This window comes from Artemia franciscana, chromosome 2, assembly GCF_032884065.1.
Source record: "Artemia franciscana chromosome 2, ASM3288406v1, whole genome shotgun sequence".
NCBI classification, from domain to species: Eukaryota; Metazoa; Arthropoda; class Branchiopoda; order Anostraca; family Artemiidae; genus Artemia; species Artemia franciscana.
Genome location: NC_088864.1, coordinates 21,049,090 through 21,073,736, shown reverse-complemented (window position 1 = coordinate 21,073,736; position 24,647 = coordinate 21,049,090). Strand labels below are relative to the sequence as shown.

General features: G+C 36.3%; 1 protein-coding gene across 1 annotated transcript in view; it reads right to left on the bottom strand.

Annotated features, from left to right (window-relative positions):
- Window positions 1–15,244, bottom strand: part of LOC136034588 (apoptotic protease-activating factor 1-like) — a gene marked incomplete in the record, with an annotated part of 238,446 nt that extends 223,202 nt beyond the window's left edge. Inside the window, 1 exon segment of the mRNA XM_065715856.1 lies at window positions 14,979–15,244. Within this exon segment, the coding sequence (XP_065571928.1) occupies window positions 14,979–15,116 (138 nt within the window).
- Between the last annotated feature and the right edge of the window lie 9,403 nt (window positions 15,245–24,647).

Genomic DNA, 24,647 nt, shown 5'->3' with positions numbered 1-24,647 from the left:
TGTTTGTTTGTTTTTTGTTTTTTTTCTTTTTTTTCTTGTTTTTTTTTGTTTTTTCCAGGGGTCATCGTATCGACCAAGTGGTCCTAGAATATCGCAAGAGGGCTCATTCTAACGGAAATGAAAAGTACTAGTGCCCTTTTTAAGTGACCAAAAAAATTGGAGGACACCTTCGCCCCCTCCCACGCTCATTTTTTCTCCGAAGTCAACAGATCAAAATTTTGAGATAGCCATTTTGTTCCGCATAGTCAAAAACCATAATAACTATGTCTTTGGGAATGACTTACTCCCCCACTGTCCCTGGGGGAGGGGCTGCAAGTTACAAACTTCGACCAGTGTTTACATACAATAATGGTTATTGGCAAGTGTACAGTCGTTTTCAGGGGATTTTTTTGGTTTTGGGGGTGGGGTTGAGGGGAGGGGGCTATGTGGGAGGATCTTTCCTTGTAGAAATATGTCATGAGGGAACAGAAATTCAATGAAAAGGGCGCAGAATACTCTAAAATTACTATAAAAAAAAAACAATGAAAAAATAAACATGGAAAAGTTTTTTCAATTGAAAGTAAAGAGTAGCATTGAAACTTAAAACGAACAGAAATTATTACGCATATGAGAGGTTCTAAAAATACTTTAGCATAAAGAGTGAGGTATTTAGGAGGAGATAAATACCTCGCTCTTTATGCTATAGTATTTTTAGTAATTTCAACTATTTATTCTACGGCCTTTCTGATTTAGGGGTTATTCTTAAAGAATTGAGACAAAACTTACGATTTAGTGTAAAGAACGAGGTATTAACGAGGGTACAAACCCCCTCATATACATAATAAATATTAAAGAATATAAAAGTTTGTTACGTAAGTTAATTCTTAAGTTACGTATATTTTTTACTAATAAAAAATTCGTTAAAGATTAAAATTTATAGTTGCCTTTTTATGCAACCGAAAAAAATTGCATGGCAACTAGACCTCCATCCCCATCCATTATTTCTCAAAATCGTCTGACCAAACTAAGAGAAAGCCATTTAGCCAAAAAAGGAATTAATATGCAAATTTCATTTTAATAATTTATGTCTGGAGAGCCAAAATCAAACATGCATTAATTCAAAAACGTTCAGAAATTACATAAAAAAACTAATTTTTTTAACTGAAAGTAAGGAGCGACATTAAAACTTAAAACGAACAGAAATTACTCCGTATATGAAATGGGTTTTCCCCTCCGCAATCCCTCGCTCTTTACGCTAAAGTTTGACTCTTTGCCACAATTCTGCTTTTTAAAACAATTAAAAGCTTTAGCGTAAAGAGCATCAACTAAAACGGTGTAGGTTCTGGCTCAAGAAAAGCACTAAGTCCTGAATATGTCCCCGCGGCCAGGATTGCGCAGAATGACATCAGTTATTATATGCATCACCTCGGCCCGATATTCTAACTTCCCGTTAGAGCCTCAGACGTAAGACTTTTTTCACTTTCTTGCAATAGACACAAATTGAAGTTATAGGAAGAAGCAAAATTCAGGAGAAAACCAAAGCATTACTGCAGCAGCAAAAATAATTGCATATTGGTTACCCGACTGACTGATCATACTTCAAACAGTCGGCTGTATGAAAATTGTGGTTCAATCCCACCTTCTAAAACTATAACAAGAAAATGGTTGAGATGGCTAGGACACGTTCTGCGGGTGACAGATTTCCAAAGACGGTCCTTTTTCTGACGGTCTAGGGCTAAACGGAAAGCAGGTCGTCCGCGAGTGGGGCGGGAGGATGTCGTAAAGAAATGTTTAAGAGAAATTGGAACTTCCTGGGAGGGTGAAAGAAAAGTCTTTGAATAGATTGGGACGGAAGAGGACCGTGCGTACCTGTTTTGACCTCAGGCGGCTTGGTGCTGCGGTGACTTGTTAGTCGTAGTAGTAGTAATAATTGCATGTTCATATCATTTCAAAGCAAAAAAAAAAAAATTTCTTTGTTGAAATGCTATACATATTTTATTTTAAGAGGAGTCTTAATCCACACAGGAATTAACTAATTTTTTCTTGTTTAATTTAACAGCAAATGTTTTACAAATGGGCTAGATCTGCATTTATTTAAAACAGTTAAAATAGAACACAGAACTATTCTTTTGATTAGGTTAACAAGTATATATTCAAGGGTATCTACAGATTGGAGGATCCGGATGGCTCGGATCCGCAGGGGACCAAAAATCATGCTGGTTTTTATTTCGTTTGATGGAGGTCCAAGGATCAGATAACAAAAACTTCGGATTCAAGATCCCCCCCCCCCAATAGAGCCCGGGGGAAAGGTTTTGACTTATGCCCTGGGTGCAAATAAAGTTTTTATGGAAGAAGTGGTCGTATAAACATCGGAGGGAACTCAAATGATAGAATTTGAAAGTTCTAATTTCCTTTTTTAGAGTCAAAAGTGATCTGGTTGCAACTAGCAACCCTCCCCCCGCCAACCCTCCTTTCCCCAAATGCGCCCGATTGATTTTTTTTATATAGCCATTTTGTTCAAAATAAATCAAAGATGGTATAAAAAGACTCAAGAAATAACACAGCCCCCAAAAAACTGGGGGCAAGTGCTGTAAATTATGCCCCGTGGGCATGTAAGGATTTTATGGAAGGGATGGTAGTATAAATTTTGGAAGGGGCACATTCGATTGTAAATCGGAATTTCTATTGTCCTTTTTAAGAGTCAAAAGCGGTTTGAGGGCAACTAGACCCCCCCCCCCTCAAGACCCCTTTTTCTCCAAATACATCTGATCCAAATTTTGAGATAGCCATTTTGTTCAGAATAATTTATAGATCAAATAACAGAAACTCAGGGGTCAACACAGCCCCCCCCCCCAGAGACCGGGGGAAGTGTTGTAAGGTATACACAGGGGGAAGATAAGGTTTTTCTATATAAGAGATGGTCGTATAAACATCAGAGGTGGCTCATATGATTAGAAATTGAAATTTCTATTTACCTTATTAATATTAAGAGTCATCAAAAGTGATCGACGGGCATATTTCCAAAGGGCATCCGGTCAAAATTTCGAAATAGTCATTTTGTTCAAAATAGTTCAAAGGTCAAATAAATATGTTTCTGGATTTGAACCCCCCCCCCCCCATCCCCTGGGAAATGGCTTTGAGTTACGGAACCTGCTTATTGTTACTTTGATATTTTGTTTACCTTGATAACTTGTTTACTTAGATGCTTTCTTTTCTTTGATACTTTGGTAATTTGATACTAGTTTTGATACTTTGATGAAAGTCAGATGTTGAAAAAAAAATGATTTTTGAAATAAGGCATTTTCTAAGAACTTGAAACTTTTTGCAATAAAAAACGAACAAAAATAATTTAAAAAGAAATCCTGGAAAAGAAATTTTTCAAAGAAAAGTAAAGGCCATATCAAACTTCAGATCAGCCGATAAAAATACCTGTTAAAATTCAAACTAGAAACGACAAGAAATTACTATTAAAGAATAAATGAAACCTAAACGAACAGGAACTAAATAAACAATCATAGCAAACAAACATGCAATAGGTACTAATTTAAATGAATAAATAAATCTTAAACGAGTGAAACTTAAACTGAATATGCAAATCAAGCTTGAAACGAACAAAAATCACTCCAAACAAGAGTTTGGGTTATGCTTCCTCTCACTATAAAAGTCTAAAACCTACTGCGTCATCGGCGCTTTACTTAAAACTATACGGTATATATTTTGAACTGTCTCTGAAAGTAAAAAGTAAAATCAAACTGAACGTTTGATAAATAATGATATCAATTGTTGAAAGATAAGTCAGTTCAAGATTTATTTCACTGTAAATTCTATTTTCATTTTCAATGCTGTAAGAACTGGCAATGAAAATATTTGTAATATAATACGTTTTCAGTGAAGCACCAATGACAGAGTAGGCTTTAGACTTTTACAGTTCAGGAAGGGGGCAGTATCCAAAATCTTGTTTGCGGTGAAGCTATAATTTTCTTGAACAGTCTTGGAAAGAACTATTGAAGTTAAACTGAATATTTGATATATAATGATATTAATTGCTGAAAGCTCATCACTTTATAATTTAATTCTACTCTAATTTTTATGTTTATTTTCAATGCTGTAATAAGTACGAAAGAAAATATTTGTAATATATTTCGTTTCCAGTAAAGTGCCAATGATTCAGTAGGTTTTAAAATTTTACAGTGAGAGAAGGAGGCAAAACCCAAACTCTTGTTTTTATAGCTTTTTGTTTGTTTCAAGCTTGATTTACATATTCAATTTAAGGTTTACTTGTTTTAAGGTTTACTTACTCATTTATATTAGTACCTATTGTGTGTTTGTATGCTATGATAGTTTGTTTAATTTCTGTTTGTTTTAGATTTCATTTATACTTCAATAGCAAATTATTGTGTTGCGAGAGCAACACTTTGGTTTTGTCCCGTTTTTTTTTGGTTTTTTTTTTCCTATGCCGTCTATCTCAGCTTATTCCTGGAAACTGGTTAGGGTCTAACCTGTGCGGTTTTTACGGAAAGTGTGGACCTCAGGCCGGATTGATGAATATGACATTACATTTTGGAAAGCTCCATAGAACTCTTGCCTGGGGCCAAAAAGGATGGTTTTTGCTTGTCCACGAGCCAGAGCCTATGATGTGCGAATTGAAGTGGAGTTGTATAGCCTATGTCAGAAAGGAGTATCTGAAGTTGTGCAGCCAAGCTTTTGTTTCATCAAATCATGTTTCTGCTTTCGAGTGGAAAGCTCCGTTCTAGCAGGCAAGCAGGCAGGCACCAATTTCAAATTGAAGATAGACTAAAATCTATAAGTGTTAAATATATGCGGCAGTTCCCCGGCCCCGCAGCCAATATATCTTCTTTGAGTGATAAATAGAAAAATTTACAGAAACAAAAAAGTGCGATTTTCCCACGGGTCCGAAAGTGCTGCCATCTATTGTTTCTACCCATTTCTGTTCGTGATTTCAGCTGACTTGACCATTCTTTTTTTTCTACTTGGGATTGCAATAGAGAAATGGTATCAGATATGCCTCTTAAACTTTAAAAGTTCTCTCATTGCTAATGAAATTAGAGCTTATCCTTTGCTCCTTTTTAAGTGGTGGTGTTAGAAAGTTGGCCTCCGGCAAAAAAGTCAACTTTTGAACTAAGACAGATAGAATTTTTTTTTCATCGGCAATCGATAGACCTTAATGAGCTGATCAAAGTATATGTCATCCATTTTTTGGTACAAAAATTCCTTCATGAGATACATCAGTTTGAAAGTTTCAAGGGGTTGACAACTTCAGTGGTAAGGTACACACTTAAACCAAAAATAGGCCGATACCAATTGTGATATATGTAGGGGACTTTCAAGCAACAGTCGACTATTAGCTTATAATCATCTTTGGCAATGAGGGGTTTGCAACTTTTGCTGATTGGTGTACCTATTATCTGTTTCTGGCGTAATTGATGGTAAGAACAACTTGGTTCCCGATTGTAAGACATGTAGGGGAGTTGTAAGTTATAATCAGCTGTTACGCTACAATGATCTTCAGCGACGAGGGTTCTGCAACTTTTGCTAGTTGGTGTACCCATTATTTGTTTCTGGTAAACTTGATGTATATCACGGGAGAGGGACTTGTAAGTAAGAATCGGTTGCTAGAGGAGGCTCATCAAGGGCTACAAATTTGTGCAAATTGGTACACATCTATGGTCTTTTGATCCTGAAAAGTTACAGATAGTTTTATAATACCAACTAGATTATATAAGATAATGTTCCAAGTTTCCATCCGTCACGATGTCTACAATTGAAAAGGATAAAGTTCAACTGGCTGCAAACTCAATTTAGTCCCTTCTTCCGATATTCTTTTGCTGTTGTTTTTTCAACGCTGAAGAATTTGATCATGTGATTACTGATTGTGTTCTGCTTTGAATATGCCGTTTGGAATGCTTTGATAGTTTTGACAACTTCGGCATTTAACCGATAGCAAAGAAACAAAACCAAAGTGTTGCTCTCGCAACACTTTAATCGGCGAAGCCGGACAAAAGTTGCCGCAACACTTCACGTTGCCCAGGCAACGTAGGTCTAGTTTATGTTTGGTTTAAGCTCGATTTAAATATTCAATTTAAGCTTTACTCATAAGCATTTCCTTTTCTTTTTAGCCAAACATTGATATATTCCTTAGCTTTTTTTTATAAATGCTAATACAGTAATGTATACACTGAGTAAATATCATTTGTAGATGAAGGTCTATTGACAATATCAAGCAACAAAATCTTGGTGGCATGCCATGAATCATCTTCACTCATTGCATCAATGAAGGACCAGCCACATTCTGCTAATTCCCTTCAGATAAGACTATAATCAGTATACACATGTTTTCTAAATAACAATATTTTTGGCTATAGTCTAAACCTACAGCTTATGATAATATAGTCACTTGCACCAAGTGGTGGTGAAGGTGCTACACACAGGACTGACTTATGGTCACTAGCTAGAAGATCAAGCAATGAAGGCACTTGGCTCTCCCTGTATCTAGTTGGAAAATTTACAGTCTAGCACAAAGAACGTTTTTTAGACAGTCAAGGAAAGACATAACAGAGTCACTTGTGGAGTGACCACAACCATCTATCCATCAAACTAATGGAAGGTTAAATTCACCAGCCAAAATCACACTCCCATACATCTTGGTATTCTCTGCGATTGAATTAGTCAAAGCAAGGAGAGAACCTTCAAGGATGGGGGAACTAGGACTTCTATATATGCAACCAATTCTTAAAAGCTCACAGGGCAGGTCAACAGTTATCCACACTTGTTCTACATATGGTTCATAATCAGAATTAATGTCAATGTTTCCTACCTTAATTGAGTTCCTTAATCAATCAATGGGGTTTATTATTGGACAAAAAATAAATTGCACATAACAACAATACTCAGTCCATTGCTGGACGTCAAGATCCTTAATCACTACCTTTTAAAATTAATGCACAGCATCTTCACCTCTCCTACTCTCAAAAACAACATTACCTCTCATTTTTCCAACAGAAATACCACTTATCCTCCTGCCCTTTGCCCCAGGGGAAACCGCCTCATCGTTATACCAATAAAAAAAAAATCATTTCTATCTATTTATATTTAACTTTATATAAAAACCATTTTAATAACTATTATTTAACTAGTCTTTTCCAATGCTAATAAATGATTTTTTATTCTTCTTTTAAATGATGCGAGGGAGCTCCCACCTCTCAGCTCTTCTGGGAGCAGGTTCCATAACCTTGCATAAGTTATATTCAGAAAAAATCCTATCATACAGTCAGAGAGAAGGGTATTTGCAGGTTTGATGATGATTGGTTATTTACATTATGCTGGTCAAAAATTGGTAAAAATAATTCTTTAAACGCAGATGGAAGTTCACCAGCTAAAAACATGAACACAAAGCTCAAGCAAGACTGATGATGCTGCAACTCCATTTACAAACTCTCTTTATTTTTTCCAATTAATTTCAAAGATTGCTTATGAATCGAATTGAGCTTTAGCAGGTGAGATTAAAAGTCGATTGCCAGATCATTGCACAGTACTGTATATGGGGTTTGATAAGAGCATTGTACAGCAGGACCAGTGTTTCCTGCTGCAAAGTGTTCTTTAGTTTCTTTATTATTCCAAGATTCCAGGATATCTTCAGCTCTACTGCTTGAATGTGATGCAGGACTGACAGGTTCTTATCAAGCAGGACTCCCAGGTATTTTGTAAAACGCTTTTCTGACCAGCTTATCAAACCTGTGGATGTTTTGATACCACATATCTTTGGATAGACGCTTCCTACTCAGTAAAGAAATAAAACCCAAGATTTATCTATGTTAATCACAAGGCGGTTAGAATCGATCCAGAGATACGTCTTCTCAAGAACAGCCCTAAGCTTGGAAAATGAGTGCTGTTTTATCCCTTTCACAACTGTCTAGTGTGGTATCATCTGCAAAAGCTACAAGCTGATCATCATCTACATGCTGAAAAGAAGCTTCATTGTGACATAGCTTACAGCAGCAAAGAATAGTGAATCAAGAACAGTACTGGTCCTAATATTGACTCTTGGAGAATACCACAATTGACCAATACACTATTTCCTGGATTGACTCCCAAATAAATCCGTCAGTCCCTCAAGTACAATCCGAACCATTCCAGAGTTTTGCCTCTTATTCCTATGTGCTCCAGTTTCCTGAGGAGAATTGGGTGAATAAGTTCTGAGGCCATAGTTCTTTGACTATTTAGTTCTTTTTGAAGAGACAACTTTAATATCTATCGTAAATGGCCTACCATAATCTTTTACAGAGGCAATAGAGATAAAAAACATAAATAGAAATTTGGCTATAAATAGAGACACAGAAGATATTTCCTTAAGCCCAATTTATAACAATTTAATATTAAAAGACTATATGAATATTTCTGCCCAGTCAAATTTAAGACAACCTGTCTGCATATCTAATGAAATCCGAAATTGTAGACAGACGAAATCTATTGCAAGGCAAAGGATACTGATCCAATCTAATTGGTAACTTCTCTTTCATTGATTTCAAGTTGGTTTTGTTGTTTAGATTCAGTGTCATTTTTTCTCTTGTACAGTTCACTTAAGAAGGTTAGATTTTGTTGTTTGTTTCTTCTTTGATTCTTTTTCCTCTTTCTTATTTTTTTTTAGCACTGAGGACGACTTGGCGGAGGTCCTTGTTGAAATATTTGCTTGTTTCTCCTATTTTGCTACTGGCTGACAAAATCCTCGTTTTTCACCTATTTGATTTTTCTCTTTTCATTTATTATTTCCTTTCTTGTTTTCATACAAGAATTGGGTGGTACATACTATCAAATACTTTTCTGATATCAATCAGGACTGCTACAGGTAGAAGGCCAGAATCTATAACTTTGCTGTTCCACAAACTCAAAGCCATTAGTGCATCTTGGGTAGAGTGTTCTAGTCTAAACCTAAACTGATGAGCATTAAGATACCCTTTTTCATCCAGACACTGGATTAGCTGCTGCTACATTGGCTTTTCAAAAACCTTTGAAAAAACAGAACGAATGGAAATTTGTCTATAATTTGCAGGATCACACTTGTTTCTACACTTGGCTGCCCCTGTATCTACTAGGAAAATTTACAGTCTGGTACAAAGAATGTTTTTTAAACATTCAAGGAGAGGCATAAAAGAGTCACTTATGGAGTGACCACAACCATCTATCCATTGAACTAAAGGGAGGTCAAATTTACCAGCCAAAATCACACTCCCATACATTTTGGTATTCTCTACTATTGAATTAGTTAAAGCATGGAGATAATCTTCAAGGATGGGGGAACTAGGGCTTCTATATATGCAACCGATTCTTAAAATCTCACAAGGCAGGTCAACAGTTATCTACACTTGTTCTACATTGGTTCATAATCAGAATTAATGTCAATGTTTCCTGCCATAATTGAGTTCCTTAGATAAATGGATATTCTTCTTTCATCTTATTTACTTAGGTTGAAGTACAATTTATATCCAGCTAACTGTACCTGAGCATCATTCAGATGAATACCTGAGTGTTTAGGCTTAATTTCACAAAAAGCATAAACATCCTAGAAGATAAATAATCAATATCTTTAACAATTTGAAATGTATTAACTAGGTCTAATCTATCCCACTGGATTGCAGAGATGGTAGGCCCAAACACCATAGTCTACACTCATAAGGCAAATACTTCACATAAGGAAAAATTTTGAGATCTGTTCTTTCACTTTTTTAATAAGCTGTGAATCAGATTTTTTTTGTTGATACCACACAGATGTGTAGGCCAAGTATTCAACTATTGATCATATCATTGTCTTATACAGCATGGTGAAGCTTTTCAGTTTATTGTAAGGTAGACTATTACTTTTATTACAAAAGTATTGTCAAAGGATATCAAATGAAGTGTCCTCTAGATGGAGAAAGAATAGAGACAAGTGCTTCAAATATCTCTTTCCAGGAGATCTTTAAGGCTCTGGCTGGATTACCTTAAATTGCAGCTAGGAGCTAATCCAAGGATAATCCATCCTTGTAATGCTCCATTATGATTTCTGTAAGTTGTTTGATGCAGTTGCATGCTACATTTAAGTTGTGGGCTCAATAGCTTCCCAGTTGTACAGGAATCCTTGCTGTTGCCATTCTTTATTAAGATTTCTTGGGTTCATCCATTTAATCAGCAGCCACTGCATCTTCAGGCAGTTGATTCCAAAAGTTTGTTACTTGGTGGCTGAAGAAATGACTTCTTTCTTGGATTGAGGAGTTTTTCTTGAAGATATTTTTGGTATAGCCTCTTGTCAAAGAGCATTCAGGGAGCAGGAGAATGGGCAAGGAGACCAGAGAGAATATATTTAGAAATGATTTTGAGGGCCATAGTCATGTTGCCATATTTCCTCCAGTATGTGAGAGTAGGACAGTGGCATATCAAGGGGGGCACGCCCCCTTGACATAGTGGTGGATTTGTGTTGGAACCACTTGCTCTGGTTTGGGTTGGGATGAGAGTTATTTTATGTAATTGGTGTTTAAAAAGTTTTTAATTAAGACTGTTTCTTTTTGCAAACAAGTTTGAAACAAGGTTTTAGTTACTTTGTGAGGTCTCAGTTAGACTTTACTAATGATGCATAAATCCAAAAAGTATTTAATTAAATTCAGTTTATCAAGGGAATCTGTCCATTTTACCACAGAAGCTAACTGGGAGGCGAAAACCTTCATTTCATAATAAAAGGAGAGGAAAATTTAAATCTAAATTCTTTAGGTTATCAAAATGTCATTTCAGGATTGTGCTGTCACAACAGAACTGAAAAGCAAAATATTTACTTCTTTTTACAGTCAAAAATTTGTTTTTGACTCTTGCTATGGCAGTGTGGCAAAGAAATTGATATCATTACTCTTTTCAGCTGTCTGTTTTGGTTGTTTGGGTTTGCTTTTTTGTGAAGCAGGGTGGTTTTTACAACATTGTTGTTTTTTGGGCAATTTGTATGATAGAAAGTAAATGTATGAGAAGTGCAAAAATAATTAATTAAAGTTTTGGATTTTGGTGAGAAATGGTGGCCGCTTTATTGCCTATATTCATCTAATTAAAGCCCTGCATTATATGACATATCACCTCCTCTGTTTATCCTAAAATATTAAAATAAAGGACATACTCTTTAAAACTTTCAAACTAAGTATATGAGTCAAAGGTCAGAGTAATCATTTAAGAAGAATAGATTTTCAAAAAATTGTATATAAAAATAGACAAATAACAATATACTTATTTTTTCATCTAGCTGGTATAGATGGGTCTCAGAATTCTCAGTTTGAATTGGTGGAATGGCATCAATTTTTTTAAAGAATTTACTAATAAAATATTGATAAAAAGTGGAAACTCACACAACTTGAGTCAACCAAAAAAACAGAATGCAACAAAAATATTACTTCAGAATTTCTCACATTCTCAATACCAACCAGTCACAAAATATATGTTTTTGCACAGTGGTTGCATATATCTGTCCATACAATTGCCTTAACTGTTATATATTCCAAAGAGGATCTTTTATAGTTATTTTGATACATGCCATCCAACAATATTTCTGCAATTAGTTGTTTATAAATCAAAATTTTTACTGGACACTTCTCTTACTTAATGCTAAATCTGACTCAAATTTCTAATTTTTGTGTTCAACAGAAATATTGAGATTTAAACATTTGAGTTGAATATTGAAAAAAACAAGATTAAAAACAAATTAATTAGAAATCTCCACAGCTTGAAATACTGAGAATTTATATAACCAATCTATACCTATAAAATGCAAAGATAACAAATGCATAATTAATTGTTTTTTAAGGAGATTTTGACTCATTTTACTGTGTAAATCACAGTAAGGGTGAACATATTTTCACAGTAAACCATTTTTAAATCATTTATGGTATTATTTGTCAGTGTTTGCTGTAGTTGTTATTTTTCATAGATTTGTATGTGTATATTATGTTGTCAACATTGTAATAACTTCTTTTTATTATATTTAGTGTGACAAGCTTGAAAGCTTACCGTATTTGGTATTAATAAATAAATAAATACAATATAATAATTTTTTGACACTTAGTAACATGCATCTTTATCAGAGTTCATATTTTTCTGACAATTTTGGTCTTCATTCCAATATTTTAGGATGAATAGAAGAGGAAATACTAATGAAGAGCTCTAAACTGACAGGACTAGCCATTATAAACATTCACCAAAACATTGAAGTAGACATTGAAAATAAAGAAATAGACTTTTTCTTATAAAATTGTGAATTCTATAATTTAAGTAAAATATATTGACCTTTAAAAAGTGGAATGATACATTATATTGTTGTGAAAAGTAAAATTTTGTTTAGTAAATTTTTGAGATTTTATCAAAGTTGACACTGTTTATTGAACACTACTGTTAAAAAGAAGCAGAGATTAGTTAATGCTTTATTGCCTACATTTAAAACCCTCATTTTCAATGTCTTCTATGCACTTCTATCTCTTTGTTCTGTTTTTCTTGTTACAACCTTAAAAGACCCAGTATTTAATGTTTATTATATCTTTTATGAATGTACAAGTTATATCTTTATTGTCACTTTCTAGTCTTCATTACTATCATAGTAAGTAAGCAGTGCCACAAAGTTAGGTAACATGCTAAATGGTTTGACCTATATAAATTATCACAAAGAGTGCATGACCCCAAAAGATGGTTCAAGACCAATTGTTTTACAATAAAAAGCTTTACTCACTTGCTATAATGGTCCAAAGTGCAGAGACAAAAAATTATGAAGAAAATATCAAATTTCATATTTTTCTATAGATGGTGAACAGCTACATTTCTCATGGCAGTGCAGTTTTTATGACTATTTTTTGTATCAATATTTTCATACCATTTTAATTTAAAAAAAAAAATTATTAAAACTTTAACCCCCACCAGATTTTAGATTAAATTTATTATCATTTCCACTACCTACCTATGATACATAATTATCAAGGTTTCCATTAAATTGAAAGTATTTCTTTATTTGCAAGTTTATCAAAACAACCTATTAAGCCTCCCCCACTAAAGAAAATCCAGGATATGCCCCAAGAGTAGGATGCTTCAAGTGATGTAAATGCTCTTTTGTTGCATTTGTTTGAGGCCTTCAACCATTTTGGTTGCTCTTTGTTGAACTCTTTCTAGTATTTCTTTGTCCTTCAAAGTAGGGTGAACCAGGGACAGTCCCCTCTTGGTGCAGGTGAACTAGATCCTTGTAGATCTTCATGGACACACTTGGACGTCTGCTGGGGATAGTTCTTCTGATCATTCCAAGAGATAGGAGGTCAGATGATGGTACAGATTTGTGATCTGTCATGATGCATCCAGATGCATGGATGTTGAACTTAACTTGACAATAAAAATGACTCCAAGATCTCTTTTTTCAGAGACTGCCAATAGGGGGTTATTTGAAGATGATACTGCTGATGTGTAACGTGAATGCCAAAGCAGATTACATGGCATTTATCACTATTAAAAAAGAGGACCCATGTATGAGCCCAAGTCCCAAGAAAAAATATATAATGAGTTGAGAAGACTTGGCCCAAGAATGGTCCCCTGGGGAATGCTGCTTAATACAGTTCTAGAAGAAGAGAAATGAGGGAGACCTTGGGAGTCATGTCCTCTTACAACTTGTGTTCTTTCTGAAAAGAAACTTTGCATCCACTTGACAATACCATCACCAACAGCTGACATTTTTAGTTTGTTGAAAAGGAATTCATGATAAACCCTGTCAAATACTTTTGAGAGGTCCAGGAGCTCTATGTTGACAGGTAAATCCTCATCCAACAATGATGAAACTTAGTCATATGTCTGTATTAGATTAGTATCAATTGTTCTTAAAGATCTGAAACCATGTAGAGTAGAAGTGAAAAGGAAGTTAATTTTCCCAGTGCTGAATTGCAGACCTGTTGACAAACCTCTTGAGCACCTATACAGCTGCACAAGTAATGGTAACTTTTTGTCTGATCTTTAGGGCATTTTTGTGGAATGGTGTGATATAGGATGGTTTCTAATCAGACAGTATTTCTCCAGTCTTGGATTTGTTAACATCAAGTTTACCAAGGCTAGCTAAGACCATTTTTTCAGTAAAGGCTTTGGATCAAATATTAAGATTAATGGTGCAATAGGGATAGCCTAGTTGGACAAGATTGTATGGTGAAGGCAGGCACAGACTAAATATTTAATAGTCTACAGTAGCTTTACCTAGGCTACTGGTGATGAGTGGGTTACACCATTTGGTTTGAGGTCAAAAATTGTGTGATGGTTAGGGTATTTAGCAGAAACATGTCTCCAGGAGGACTTGGTGTTTTCCTTGATATCCTTGGCAAGCTTTTCTTAATGTTCAGACTTCAGTTTTTTTAACTATATTAGAGGAAATGTTCCAAGCCTTTATATACTCTGCAAATTTTCTTATGTTTTTTTGTGTTCATGTGTTTATTGCTCAGAGTTCTATTCACCTATGCTAACTCAGCCAAATTCCAAAATAGAAAGAAAAATCTAAATAAAATTTTAAATTGTTTTGTTTTTTCTACCTGGATTATGCCACTGCTAGCCTAGGCCTAGCTTTAGCTACTTTATAGACTGACTATCTTGGAAAGGGTTTTCAGAAATAAAACAAGAGAAAAAGAAACTGATAACTGATAATTAAGGTAAAATATTGTCTTGACAAAATTTCAATAGACCAGTTAAGCAGGCAAATTTCTAAGACTTAGAAATCAGAAGAGGTTAACATTGAATCTTGGCAATACCTTCTCAGAGTGTGTTTTTGGCCCCAAATTCATTGCAGAAAGTTTCATTTCCCTAACCCAGCTCAGGATAGCAAAAAACAGCTAAACCAGAATTTTACCTTTGCTACCTTTTAATTAGGCTAGCCTAGCATGCTGGGTATCTTACTGCTGACTATTGATACTTAGAAAATAGGCTACTGTGCTAGTCAAAAGTAAAATATACTGATTGTTGCTTACTGATCTTTGCAGGTACACTTCATAGTCTTCTTGTGATAATATACCACTTTGTATTAGCTTTGCCACGAAGTACTTTGGGTCACATCCACTCAATTCATCATGTAACTTTCTAAATACTTCCTTTTCTTTTGCATTCATAGTTAAAGACTGGACCTAACCAATTTAGTCTTAATCCACGGTACACATATACTTTTTCAGTTATTTTCATTAGGTATAAGCAAGGTAAATTATGCTTTCAACAACATTGCCTTTTGTTTCTTACAATACGTAACTATCTATTTATGAATTTGTCGACAAAAAATAAATAAGCCAAATTACACATTGGTTTAGTCTGATAAAATTAGCCCAAAACTTAAAAGAATGTAAAATTCCAAATTGAGTGGTGCAAAAATCTAAAATATTTCTTAAAATTTACATGGAGAGAAAGCAATAAATGATCTATACAATTTCGAAAGAGCTTTGGTCTGTGGATTTTTGACAAGCTTCAATAATCTATACTACAAACAGTCCCAATAGAGATTATGGCACTTCGTATAAAGAGAAGAATAATTGGATCCAGTGGGGAGCTGGCGTCCCCCCCCCCCCAGAAAATTTGTACCATTGGCAAATTTTTCACAATAATTCAACTGTGGAAAACTCCTCCACGTGCTAAATTGAGCAGCACAGAAAAAGTAAAAAATAAGTGACTCAAAATGCCGATCAGACATCTTAAGGGGTAAAAAAAAATGCAAGGTATCAAATACAGTTTTAGGAAATGGGCTGGTTAGCCTCCAACGACTCTCGGCATATACAAAAAGGACTCAAAGTCTTAGTTTCTGATCGAACGAGCATCGAAGTTTCAACGGCCACACAAAGCAGCTTGAGGATCAGGAAAGGGTAGCCCCTTTACTATAGGCAGAGGTGGAATGGGAGCGAAAAGCTTAGAGGGTATATGGGTTAAGCAGCCCTAACTATGGTCCTCCTTGTAGAGGGATTTTTTCGTGTTTAATCAGCTATCGTTTTGTATCACGAAATTCTTGGCCAAAGCATTTTCACGGTGTCTATCCTTTTCAGAAGGATGAACAACATCACTGAGAGTTTTTCGACTTTCCATCATAACACAATATATGTATTTTGATCAGATACAAAACAAATTAACTCAGCTAAAAGAGGAAAAACCTATTGCACTGACGAAAGCGATGCTAAAGTCTGACTTTATTTTCACGTCTTCTAAAACATCTTCAAACTGCACTGAATCAAGGAGCTCCCACTCTCACGAAATCAACGTGAATACTTTTAAGAAATCATCCGATATTGTAGTTCTTAATATTGTCTGAATGCGCTTCAGTTTGATGAAGGATCATTTACCGCTGACCTGAGAAAACAAAAACGTCAGCAGATATTCGAGGCTAGAAAAACTAAACTGTAAGCCGATGAGCATAAATTGAACCTTAATAGCAGCTGATGCACACAAGTTGTGCAGTTGTTGCACAAACTACAGGAACTTGAATCTTGGACATCAACCCCTCCACATTCAGCGAAAAAGCCGAAGCTTTGGCTGTAATTACTTTCAACCACAACTATTGGCGACTTTAACTATTTAAGACTAAGATTAATTCTGACTGTGAATACTTGTGACTATGACTGTGGCTACTTGTAGCTGCGACTAATTACAACTACTTTTATTTTTTACTATGACCGCAACTATCTATGACAAAGAGCGCAACTACTTGGGACTACAATTGTTTGCGACTGCGACTACCGCTGCTACTACCACGATTGTGAGTATGACCAAGACTGGTGCTACTATTTGTGCTGCTACATCTACAGCTAAAACTACTTGCGACTACGACTAATCGTGACTTTGATTACTTGTACATGATAGATAGATAGGTAGATAGATAAACTTTTATTTTCACCAAAATTTTCATGGCACCGCCAAATTTCTTTTGTATAGTCACATTAATAAGTAACACAAAAAAAGACAAAAACAAAGAAAACAAAACATTAATCAGTCCTCCTGATTTTCATTATACATTTGTACAAAACTAGGTATAAAGCTCTTTGCTAACCGCTGGTGGGCACAGCGTACCGGCTGAAATTTCTTAACAGGCATTGTAACCCTGCACAGGAGTCGTTCTGTTGCGGATTGAGGGGAGGGGAAGCGTTTTGTGAATTGGGTGGATTAGAGATTTTCTTCCGAAATCCATGCAGAGTTTCTCTCTTCTTTTTTTTCAGAGTTTGCATTTTGAACATTATCAGCAGCTCTTCATATGACATTTCTGTCTGCTACGAAACTATCATTATAGCTCTGCAACTGTGACTTTAACTATTTGTGATTACTTGCAACTGTGACCGCAACCTCTTCTGAACACTACTACTGCAACTGCTGTGAATATTTTCGACCAAGACTACTTGCAACTACGGACACTTTTGCAAATACTTGAGACTGCAACTCTGACTTCTTGTAATTGTGACAGTGACTGCTCGTGACTGATACTGCTCAAGACTGCGACTACTTATTATAGCTGTGACGACTAATTCTGAATATGACTACGACCACTAATAACTGCGACTGGGACTATTTGTGAATGCTACCACAAGTGACTACTTTTAGCTCTGAAGGCTTGTGACAACTTATACCCGTGACTGAGACTACGTGCAACTGTAACTGCAACTTCTTGTGGTCGCTATTACCTGCAACTACAATTCTTTCTGACTATGAATGCTTATGACTGTGACTATTTACGACTGCAACTACTTGTGGTTGTGACTACTTGCAACTGATATTGCTTATGACTATGACTGTAACTACTTACGACAGCGAGTTCAAATACTTGAAACTGCGACTACGTGCAACAGTGAATATTCCGACGGTGACTAGTTGTGCACGCGGCTGTAACTGCAACTGTGACTAGTCATACTTTTCCTTTGACTGCTCAATCTTAAACGTTAGAAAAATTATCTGGAGGGGAGTTGTCCACAAGGGGGAATATTTGGGGGAAAATAAGGGACAGGGGAATACATACAGCACCGTTAAATTCAACTATTATTCAACTCGGCCACATACAGTATATGATAAAACAGTATATCATCACTTGCCTTCAGAAATCTATGGTCGACCTTTGAATAAGTTTAAACCAGTGCTGATTGGAGGCTAAGAAATTTGCTTCAAGATTAACTTCCAATTTTCACATTATATTGCAGTGCTATATTCCAATCACAATATTCTGCAAATAACCATGTGAACAAATATAAGACATTGAATTAACATTAGAGCAACAACAAAATCAGCCTGGTGCGAGTGTTTGGGTCGTATTTTAAGTTGTGGTGTTCTAGGACCAGTGTTTTAGGCACAGTCATAGGGGATAAGTTTACCAGAACTGCAATGAATCAAGTTGTTACCCAGGACAAGACCATTTACTATTTACGTGCTTCAGGAGCAGTTTCAGACTTGTTTCCCAGTAAAGTAATTACTGTGAGTAACACTGATAAACCATGAATAACCAATGATCTATTGAATTTAATAAAAATATCGCTGGTGATACCCTCGCTTCAGCCAAGTTGCGTAGTCATATTGTTAAACTGAACAAGCGCGCCAAAAATGTGAGGGATAAAATTACTCCCTTACTCACAATAGACCCCCGCAAATGGCATTCCTCATAAAAAGACTTACCGGTAAGACAACACTCAGAGATCTAAGGCTGCTCAAAGAGGACGGTACCTTGACCTCAGCTGATGAAGCCAATTCTTTTTTTGCTGACATTTGTACCACGTTTCCATCAATCACCAAATCAAAAATGAATACTGTCATTGCTGGTGCAGAGATTGATGACGTATGTGAAGTCTCTGAATTCACTGTTTATAAGGAACTCCTAAGACTGAAAGCGAACTGTGCGTCCTACCCAGGTGAGCTTCCAGTAAAGCTGTTACGCGAATTCACCATTTTTCTTGCTAAGCCACTCTCTTCTATAATCAACCAATGTTTCCGTCAGCAAGTATTCCCTAGTGCTTGGAAAAGAGCATATGTCCGCGTTATTCCAAAAGTAAGGTGTCCAAAATCTTGTGATCAATTCCGGCCTATATCATAACTCCAAACCTTTCTAAAGTGGCAGAAACGTTTATTTACCGCAAACTTATGTCACAGGTCTCTGCATATCTAGATCCGTATCAGTATGGATGCTTAAGAGGCAGCAGCACAACTGTTTATTTAGTACGGATGTACAATCTAATTGTCGAGTGGCTCGACCGAGGAAGTGCTATAGTCGACCTTCTCCTCGTAGACTACCGAAAGGCTTTTGATCATATTCACCATTCCGTTGCTATCACAAATCTACGCACCATGGGTGCGCACAAACATATTCTCCTTTTAGTGATCAATTTTTTACAAGCCCGCTATCAGTGCGTTTACAGTCTTTTCCCAGGAGATACCGACTCCGAATGGGTCGAGCTTACATGCGGAGCCCCACAAGGTACTAAGCTCGCTAGTCTACTGTTTTTGGCAGTGATAGATTTCATCCTTTCCGGCTATGAAGAAAGATTTAAGTATGTAGATGACTTGTCAGTCCTACTGAAGTACATTGTTGGCTGTTCCCCAAAAGTTTCTTAGTCTAATTCTAAGATCTTTCTTTTTCATCAGCTGTTCCTAGAAAATTGGGACAAAATGTCAAGCTTATTGTTTTCATGGTCTAGATGGATGTCTATTTGTTTGCTTTCTCCTTAAGAGTGATCTTATTGAACCAAGGCTCTAGAATATTGGGAGAAGGCTCATCAGAAAAAACTGAGTATTCTACTGACTTTTTTAATTACCAATAAAGACTATTCTGAAACAAGATTGTATTTTTGCCACACTGCGGTGTTTAAACGGAAATTTTAGCTTCAAGGTGACCAAAAGCCATCAAGTGGAAGACATTGCCGATCATTTTAAATTTATCAAAACTACTTAATAAGCCCCTCTTTATTTTCGAAGGCAGAAGTGTTCTGGAATATTTGGTACTAAACATACACCTACTAATCACTTCATGCTTCCACAAATTAAACGGTTATTATACACTTCATTCCTTTTAGGTTTGAGAAAAATTATGTACTGTGGTGTATAATTGGACATGCATCAACGGTTATGGAAAGAGGACAGAGGATCTATTTTTATCTGTTTCAGGAAAGTATTTAGTAATTTGGTTTCCAATAACATTTGTCCAAAAGTTATTTCTAGTATAGGCCCTCCAGAAATGTTTTTAAATAGTACTAATAGCAAAACCCAACAAATAAGCTTCCATTAATAATATTATAAAAAGAGACAAGTGATAATACTGTTTAAAATTTCAAATGTATGAATTTATAAACACTACAGTAATGGAACAAGAAATACGGCCATTTAACTCTATTGTAGATTTTGAGAGATGCAAACTAAATGCACTTTTACTAAAATATATATAACTTGAGTTCAAAATTCAATAAAACCGCCAAAGACATATCCAAGACTTTGTTCGGAGAGGGGGGTTACAAAAAAAAAAATAAATACACGCAAAATTTGTCTACAAGTATCTTGTTACGTTTTTACTTGATAGACAAAACTTCGGGGTGGGGTCCCAAATTTGGACCACCTACCCTGCCTAGGGCCTTGAAAAGAATATTCATGAAGCGACACTTTTCTAGAATTGTCGTATCTTGAATAAAAACTGATCAGCTTTGCTCTCAAAATATCATCCTGTTTTTTTTTCTAATAGAATTTAAAGATGTGTAGGCTTTCCAACACAAGTAGAAACAAAATGATGTTTAATTGAATGTATTTGTACACTTTTGCTTATGATAAATAAGCATTTGATATGCAAGGAATAGCTTAAGTGCTTCTCAATGTAAGACATTCTGCCACAATTGTAGTCTCCCTTCTAAAAACTGCTAATGCGGAACCACTAAATAGGTCTTCGTAGAATTTGAATTTCCTGATTAGCATTCCGGATTTGCAGAATCTCCCCAATAGAGACAAACGTTTACTTTTCGGTGTATCTGCCGTATCCTTTTGACTTTACATTGTGCCTTTGTAATAATTAGATTCGTATTCATTGACATGGGCACCACCAGAGGAGAAGGGCAATGGGCCACGTTGAGAACAGAATGACGTTAAATCTTTATTTTGAGACCTAGACCCCTGTACGTTTTTTCTTAGATCCATTTAAAACCAAATCATTTTAAGGAAGATACAGCTAAATATTAAAAAAAATTAGCTTAAGCTTAGCATCATTATACCTTTCCATGAGAAAATTTCCCTGGCAATATTTCCAGACATCGTTCTTCTGTTCTGGTGTTGGAAGGTTACAGCAAGGATATAACAGTAACTGTACGAGGATGCTCAGGAAGTGATGAAACATTAGGTGGTAGGCTGAAAAATGCTGATTAGCGTCCAGATAACGCCTCAGACACAAGCATATTTTTCTTCAAGCCTTATTCTTTGATCATGGTTTCTTGGCCCAAACATGATGACAGATAACTGTGTTTCCTTTAGTATTGTATGTCTCGATGGTTGTTTTTATGCTCAATGAAAATAGGAAGATTTATCATTCGTTGCAATGAAAAATCTGTCTACTAATTTTTCTAAAGATCAAATTGGGAAGAATTAAAAACTTTTTTACTCATGTCTCTGCTATCTTTCTCAGTGCTAGATGAAAGGTTGAAAAAAAAAAAATCCAGAAAAGAAAAAAACTGTGCCACAAAAGAAAAAAATCAACATGGCAGAAGTTCCTGTAACTTAGCAAAGAGCGAACCACAGCACATGGTAACCAAAATAGAGAAAAGAGAATTTGTATGCGATATTCAGTTGCAATCTCGAGGGTTTTCGTACATTCCCTTCACAGAAATCCTGAACATTTTGTTTTTTCAACTAATACTCACCTACCCAGAGGCAGACCATCCGGGAGGCTTGTTTTGTGAAGCGGCCATTTGCCTCCTTATGTTCAGGTTTGTTCTACTGATCAGATGATATTGCTGTTACCAAACTTGGTAACCGTATGCTAATAAATATTTACTTCCCCCATGATCAGTTTTGTTTATCCATCCTCTATCATCACCAACCCTCCTGTAGCCCTAGATCAGAAACTACCGTCGACGTGGTCCAGTAGTTCACGTACTCGGGCTCTGTCATTGCTGGCGACAGCTCCCTTCTCCCTGAGCTATAAGCAAGAATAGCCAAGGCATCTGCTGCCATGGGGAGGTTAAATCGTCAACTATGGCGGAAACTAAGTATTAGTCGAAACACGGAGCTGCGAGCCTTCAACGCCCTGGTTGGGTCTGTAATTCTTTTTGGAGCAGAAACCTGGCCGGCCACAATCACAGCTCTCAAGAGTGGACGTGTTCCAGACGAAAAGCCTTAGGAGGATAGAAGGCCTGAGATGAGATGGTTTGACTTCGTCAGCAACGAGAAGTTACTACAGGCAACGCAGCAGACGCTGTTCTCCATCCAAATTGCGGAGCACACTCTACAATGGTGCAATCATCTCCTTAGAATGCCATCAAACCTGCGAAAATCTTGCTGGACTTTAACCGCAGAAGCCGGCTGGAAACGACCCCGCGGAAGACCGAAACACCGATGGTCTTTTAAAATACTTGAAGCTGGTCGACATAGATGTCCACGACGCACCAACGTTAGCTGCCGATCGCACCAGTTGGAAAATCCTGCTAATTAGCATAAATAACCATAATTATTGCAGAATAATAATTGGTGATTTCAACAGCGACGACCATAGCGATTCTGTTCATCCCGAAATAGTTCTGGATTCCCTTCCCAATGATTAACAAATTTCTCCATAAAGTATCAGCAAAAATATATTCATAACATTGGGGCAGTGTTTTGCATATGCTCATCGGATATAATCTGTTCATATCCTCTACACGTCGATGAATACGACTTCGATAGCCCCTCCCCCCTATCCATTATTGTCACCATCCAAGTGAATCCTTCTAACACTGAAAGCTTATCAAAAAGGAAGTGGTGTTCTAAACTGGAATGGAACTAAGCTGATTAGTCGTTTTATCTAATAACTTTGTCTGACTTGCTTGCTAAGCTGAAAGTGCCTTTTCATCGACTTTATTGCAAACAATGGTCATCGCATGCGATAATTCAGTTAAATCTGTACTGCTACCAGATAGTATTCTGTTTAAAGCAAGCTGAGGAAGCTGCTGTACCAATAATTTGCGTTCGATTAAAAAGCCGCAGTCCCATTTGGAAAAGACTGAGCTCAAAAATTGAGCAAAACCATGGTTGGGAATATGGATAGCTTGCAATCAGTCTCTTCGAGGAAAGTGTTTAAAATTAACCTTAAAACTAAAACTGAGTTCAAATATTACCTCCTAAGAGTTCATTACAGAGGATAAGACTTTCCGTAACGTGCCGCACAACGGAAACAGGTAATAAATTTTTCTAATATTGATGCTGTCAAAATCGATGATTTTGCAGTTTCTTCCAGGCTCATTCTTCTAGCCTTGTTTCCAAACTATTGCCTCACTAGATAATGCAGCGTTATATGTTACCCCCGAGTTTGCCACTTCTGTTAAAAATGGTCAAGAAAGGCCGAAGTCCAAGTCGACTGATTTAAATGATGGTAATGTTTTCACCTTAGCGCTGATTGTTTGTCTCTTGCATCTCACTCGCAGCTTCTTTTCCAAATGTGTTTGTCCTTCTTTTCATATGCCAGATTCTTTTCTAAGTGCGACTCTTACGTCTATTCTTAAAGCACGAGAAAAACCACCCCGAGTACAGATCATACCACCCTATAACAGTTACATGTAACGTTAGAAAGTTTTTCTAATGTGTTTTAGTTCCATCTATAGCACCGTGTGCTGAAAAAGAATCGAATCCACTCGGTTTTCAATCTCTAATTGGAAGTCAACAAGCCCATCGTGTCTGCTTTCATTGCTGCGTGATGCAGTGTCTTGGGCCTTAGTATATATTTGTACGCTAGGCTTATCTAAAACGTCACGCCCAAGCATGGCACACGGTGACAGTTTTCGCCGTTAACCCCTCAGCAGTTTAAGTACATTTTCACAAAATATCAATTCTCTGAAAACAGTAACTTATATTCTCTGAATATGTCAGGGTAGAGTGTCATTCCAGCATTTTTAATGCCTGTGTTCACAATCAGCAATGTGAAAATTGAGCCAACGTGTCTTTTTGGTTCTTCTGACGCTTTGAATACGGCTTATGCCGATGATCTTTTCGTTATAAGACATACCAGAACAAGTTTAGCGTCCTCCGTTAAAGTGGTTTCTCATAAGTTCGATCTTTCATTGAATAAGGAGAAGTGTGAATCCATAGTTTTCAATTCCAAGTATTTTTCTAAAAGTACAAATTGGGGTATTTTTCTATTCGTTTTGTTTCACACATACGGTGGCTAGAAAAATATATTTATACAAATGTATTGGTCGTTCGTACTCAGCTTCTTAGAGATGTTAAAGGGAAGCTTAAAGTCAGCTACACTAAGATTGCTCCAAACCATGGGCCATACTCCCGGACGGTTCTTGCTAGATTATATTCAAGTTTTTAGATTATTTTGTTTCGTTCTTCATATTTATGGAGCTCTACCCACTTTTGAAAACATAAAAAGATCTGGGGGATGTTTACATACTTTATTTCAGATGTCGCAAATTTGCTTTGCGTTCCACGACGGCATCGTAACACCGCTATTGTCCAAAAATACG